At 43.2% G+C, this 4,348-nt stretch overlaps 1 protein-coding gene across 1 annotated transcript in view; it reads left to right on the plus strand.

Moving 5' to 3' along the window:
- Positions 1-4,331, plus strand: part of CSUI_011113 (tetratricopeptide repeat-containing protein) — a gene marked incomplete at its 5' end in the record, with an annotated part of 4,570 nt that extends 239 nt beyond the window's left edge. The window contains 4 exons of the mRNA XM_068071214.1: positions 762-922; positions 1,570-1,689; positions 2,771-2,835; positions 3,970-4,331. Of these exons, the coding sequence (XP_067916810.1) occupies positions 762-922; positions 1,570-1,689; positions 2,771-2,835; positions 3,970-4,080 (457 nt within the window). The remainder of the gene's footprint in view (positions 1-761; positions 923-1,569; positions 1,690-2,770; positions 2,836-3,969) is intronic.
- Between the last annotated feature and the right edge of the window lie 17 nt (positions 4,332-4,348).

Consider the following 4,348-nt stretch of genomic DNA (forward strand, 5'->3'; position numbering starts at 1 on the left):
TCTATCATTCTTATCTATTCTTTCTGTTTTTCTTCATTTGCTTGTACTTCTCATTCTTTTTGTTAGAGCTTTGGCCTTGAAATGGGGGGTGCGAGGAGAAGGTGTAGTCTTTTTCTTGCTCTAGGGTGCTTGGTCTTTTCTCTCCCTCTACGAGTGGCTCTTTGGTGTGGTCCTCTTCAAAACGATTGGCGGAGAAGGACTGCCTTCGTTCCTTGTATTAGTTGTCGTTTGAGCGCGCTTCTGGTTAGATCGAAGTGTTTTATCTTTCTTGTCTAGAGAGCTCTCAATAGAGGAGTAGGAGTAGCATAGCAAATATGACCTTCAAAGAGACACGACGATTAACGTTTGCTTGCTGATTTCGATGGATTCAGGGGACGCATGCGCTGGAGAAGATAATAGATATACATATATAGAGGTGGTGTAGGGGAGATAACGATGTGTGGGTATCATTGGAGGCAGACGTCGTATCGGTAATTGGTGAATGGAATGAGAAGAGGGAAGGAGAGACAGAGAGATTTAGCATGTTTTGTTTTCTATACTGAGGAGAGACTGGAAAGCTCAGATCTCGAGTTTGGTCTATAGTCTTAGAGGATATGGCACTGCATGCGTTCATTCCTGCATATGGATATATAGTAGGCAACTGCAGAAAACTTCTTCTGTCCATCCTTTTCTACGAAGAAGTCTTCTCCTCTGTATGTAATGTCTTTTGAGATGACTTCTCTTCTTCTCTCTCTTTTTCTCTCTTCTTGTTCTACTTGCAGTTCGGGGAGGAGAGTTGCCAATCTATGGAATAAGATCGGAGCGACCCTCGCGAATTCCGGAAGATCTGCTGCAGCTCTCCTTGCTTATCAACAGACTTTAGCTATGAGGCCCAACTATCCTAGGGCTTGGACGAATCTAGGGGTTGCCCATGCTAATCTCGGTAACTACACCATCTTTCTTCTGTCTATCGCTCTCACTATATCCAGGATCTCTCTCTGTCTGTATCTCTGCATCCAGCTCTCTAACACATATACACAAGATATATACATACGTAGTACAATATGATGAATACAAACTCAAGAAGTTTTATTTTCTAATCGTCTGTTATTTTCGAGGCGGCCTATGTTTCTTTGTGGTGTCAAGACAAGGTGATTTCCACGTTACTAGGTCAAAAATAGACCGTATGTGTCTAGCTAGAGACTGTAGGACCCCGATTGGCTTGAATACACCTTGAAGAAAGAGAAGGCTCTATCCTCTTTGTATGCCTTTTCCTACATATGTATACATATGTACGTGTGGGTAGATATATATGTAAGGAGTAGCTGTATGCCCCGGACTTGGAGTACATTTGTGTGGATGCCGTAGACTAAGGAAGGCGAATGAATGTAGCCACGGGGGCGGGTGAGACTACGACGTTGTTCCGATCTGCAAGCATTCATATATGTATGCATGCATCTATACACATGATCGAAAAGAACTGTATGATGTCTAACATCATACAGGTGAGAACTCACACAGCTGTCTGTAAGTGGATCTCTTACTAAGAAGGGCTCTTTTCTTTGGCAGAGGTCTGTGCTTTTTTAACAGCTATTTCGTTCTCTTCAGATCAAGTCGAGCCGGCTCTAAGGTGCTATCTAACAGCTCTCGTCCTCAATCCTGCAGCTACACATCTCTGGTACTATGTACGTAGTGCCGTCATTGCTCTAGGTAAGTGAATGACTAAGTGAGGGAGTGAGTGACTAAGCGAGGGGTTAAGTGAGTGAGTGATCAAGCGAGGGGGAATGGAGGAAAAAGAAGAATTCCGCAGGTTTATTCATAGGTTTGCATGCGCATTCATCTATGGTGATGTATAAGGGCCTTCAGTGTATCCGACTGTAGATTGTCTGAAAAGCAGAAACAGCCTTTGACGCACATCTGCAGGAAAAACGAGAAGAGGACGAGAAAGAAGGCAAAAGAGGGAATGTCTCTCCTGTTGATATTCACAACAACGAGTCTCCGATTCTTCAAGAATGAGTACTAGATGCATGTCAATACAGCCGGTGGTGTTTAGTGATGAATTATGTATGTGTGTATGCATACACATACATATATATATATAGAGAGAGAAAGAGAGAGATGTAGGGGAAGTATGAATGCATGTATGCGTATATATATATATATATATATTCATACGTGTACAGAGAGAAAACTAGATAGGTATAGGGGAACTATGTACGCATGTATGCATATAAATATTTATATACGTTTACAGAGAGAGAAATAGATAGATACAGAGGGTGGTGTGTGTTCATTGAGGGTTCAGTCTAAACCTGTCTATACTTTTGAAGTGCTTTCATGTGGAGCTAGTGAGGAAGGTGTCATGATTCTTGAAAAGAGATGCTTGCTTTCTACGCGAAGCTAAAGGGACAGATATGTCTCCTTTTCAACTTTTCTCGTTGCCTCGCTTGCATACGTGCATGGGTCGTAGTGGTTGAATAAATTCGCGCTAGACGTCTCAGTTATCTCGCTTTGTTATTGTTGTTGTTCGAGTGTAGCTACACAACGAAAAGAAGACATTGATCTATCTGTCTCTCTGTCTATACATTTTGATCTGTATTTACGTCTACATCTATCTATGCGGCAGAAGTACGTGTATCTATCTCTTCTTCTCTGTCTATACACACCTGTTGTCTGATCTGTCGTTTTACAACCCTCATTCACGTCCTAAGCGTAGAGAGGGATTATAGAGTTTCCCCACCCTCAACCGTCTGCTCCTCTATGTATGGTCACACCTCTTTGGTGGTCTCAGGGAAGTTCGACTGGCTAGGGCTTGCTGAAAACCGCGACCTGAAAGGCCTTGTTTCTGCTATGCCGGTAAGTTCGTCTACAGTTACCAGTATTCTCGTGTACGTACACGGCACTACTTTCTGCCCCGTGTTTTCTCCATGCAGGAAAGAAGCAACACCATCACCTCTTCATCGATTATACTAGAGCTGTGGTTAAACTGAAAGCACACCCTCGCTGTATGTAGAGGAGAATCCCGCTGGTCTGCGTACACGAAACCCTTGTGTGTATGGTTGTGTACATGCATATATACACTCGTACATCACATGCAATATTTGTAAAGGTGGGATAGGATAAGAAATGACAGGCACTTTGATAGGAAGTTGATAGGCTTTACATTTCTTCAAAGGAGTGTTCTTTATGACGAATAGACAACAACGATGTATGTTCAGCAGTTGAGGGTTTTCATGTCTTTCTGTCTTTGAGGTGGTGGATGTACACCCCATGAGAGTGTGTGTATAGATGGGCTTCAGTAGAGGTGGTGGAAAGGTTTGTAGAAGAGGCCCCATTACGTAGTGTAAGAGGTGCATGTCATGTGTATAGAGTTCCTGTTTCACCTTCTATCAAAGTATATGCTAGTCGTCGAATCTCACCTTCGTACTATAAAAGCAGAGGGTTGGTAGGACGAGAGAAGGACAAGCGAAGGTGGATGGATAGTTGAGGAGTCTTGTACCGTGACTAGTGATACTTGATCTTACAGCGTTTTTGCGATGAATCCTATCTATCTATGTATGTCTGTGTTGTCTTGCGGGTACTATACAGTCTGTTACGGCGAGTGGAGGATGCATATGCATGCATTTCCCCTACATCAACGAACTCGATATGACACAGTCTTCTCTATAGTGGTCTGAGTAGAAGATATAACTCCTGTCTATTAAACTTGTTCTCTGCCATCTCTTCTTCTGGACATAATAGTAGTATAGGCTATCTATCTATCTATATATCTATCTACGTGTATATTCCACACGTAGGTCTACGCAGCTCATTGCCGCTAAGCAGATCGACTTTTTACCTTTCCATAGGCACGGATAATCGAAGTTGCAGTAGAGGCAGTATACGAAGGTTTTTATCTTCTCTATCTCCATCCATCGCAGTTCTTTGGTATGTGTCTGTGCTTCTCTCTTTTTCATAATTCTTCCGCGATCCCCCTTCCTCCCTCTTCAGCCTGACGTTGCGATTCCTAAAGGTGTAGATGAGCTTCTTCGCGATGGGACAGGAAGAAAACCAGAAGACGACGCCACTCTTCTCCGTAAAATCTCTCAGATCATCAGCTAGATAGGTAGAAATCTCTATGTCGTAGATTCTCCCTGTATCACAACCGCCATGCATTTCCTCTGACCCAAGCAGAAGAGAACCCCCACGGATGTAGGAGAATGAATGAGGCATGACGTGGGGCATCATTTGTCTCTCCGATCTTCCTCTCTATTTGCATGTAAGTCATTACGCGTGTCCTTTCATAGGTATACACACTAAGGCAGTTTTAGTCTACTGACCAAGTGTGTCTGTGAATAAGGACGAGTTCGACCGTCAGTAGTGAGAAGGG

The sequence above is a fragment of the Cystoisospora suis genome, assembly GCF_002600585.1.
Source record: "Cystoisospora suis strain Wien I chromosome Unknown contig_9771, whole genome shotgun sequence".
Lineage (NCBI taxonomy): Eukaryota > Apicomplexa > Conoidasida > Eucoccidiorida > Sarcocystidae > Cystoisospora > Cystoisospora suis.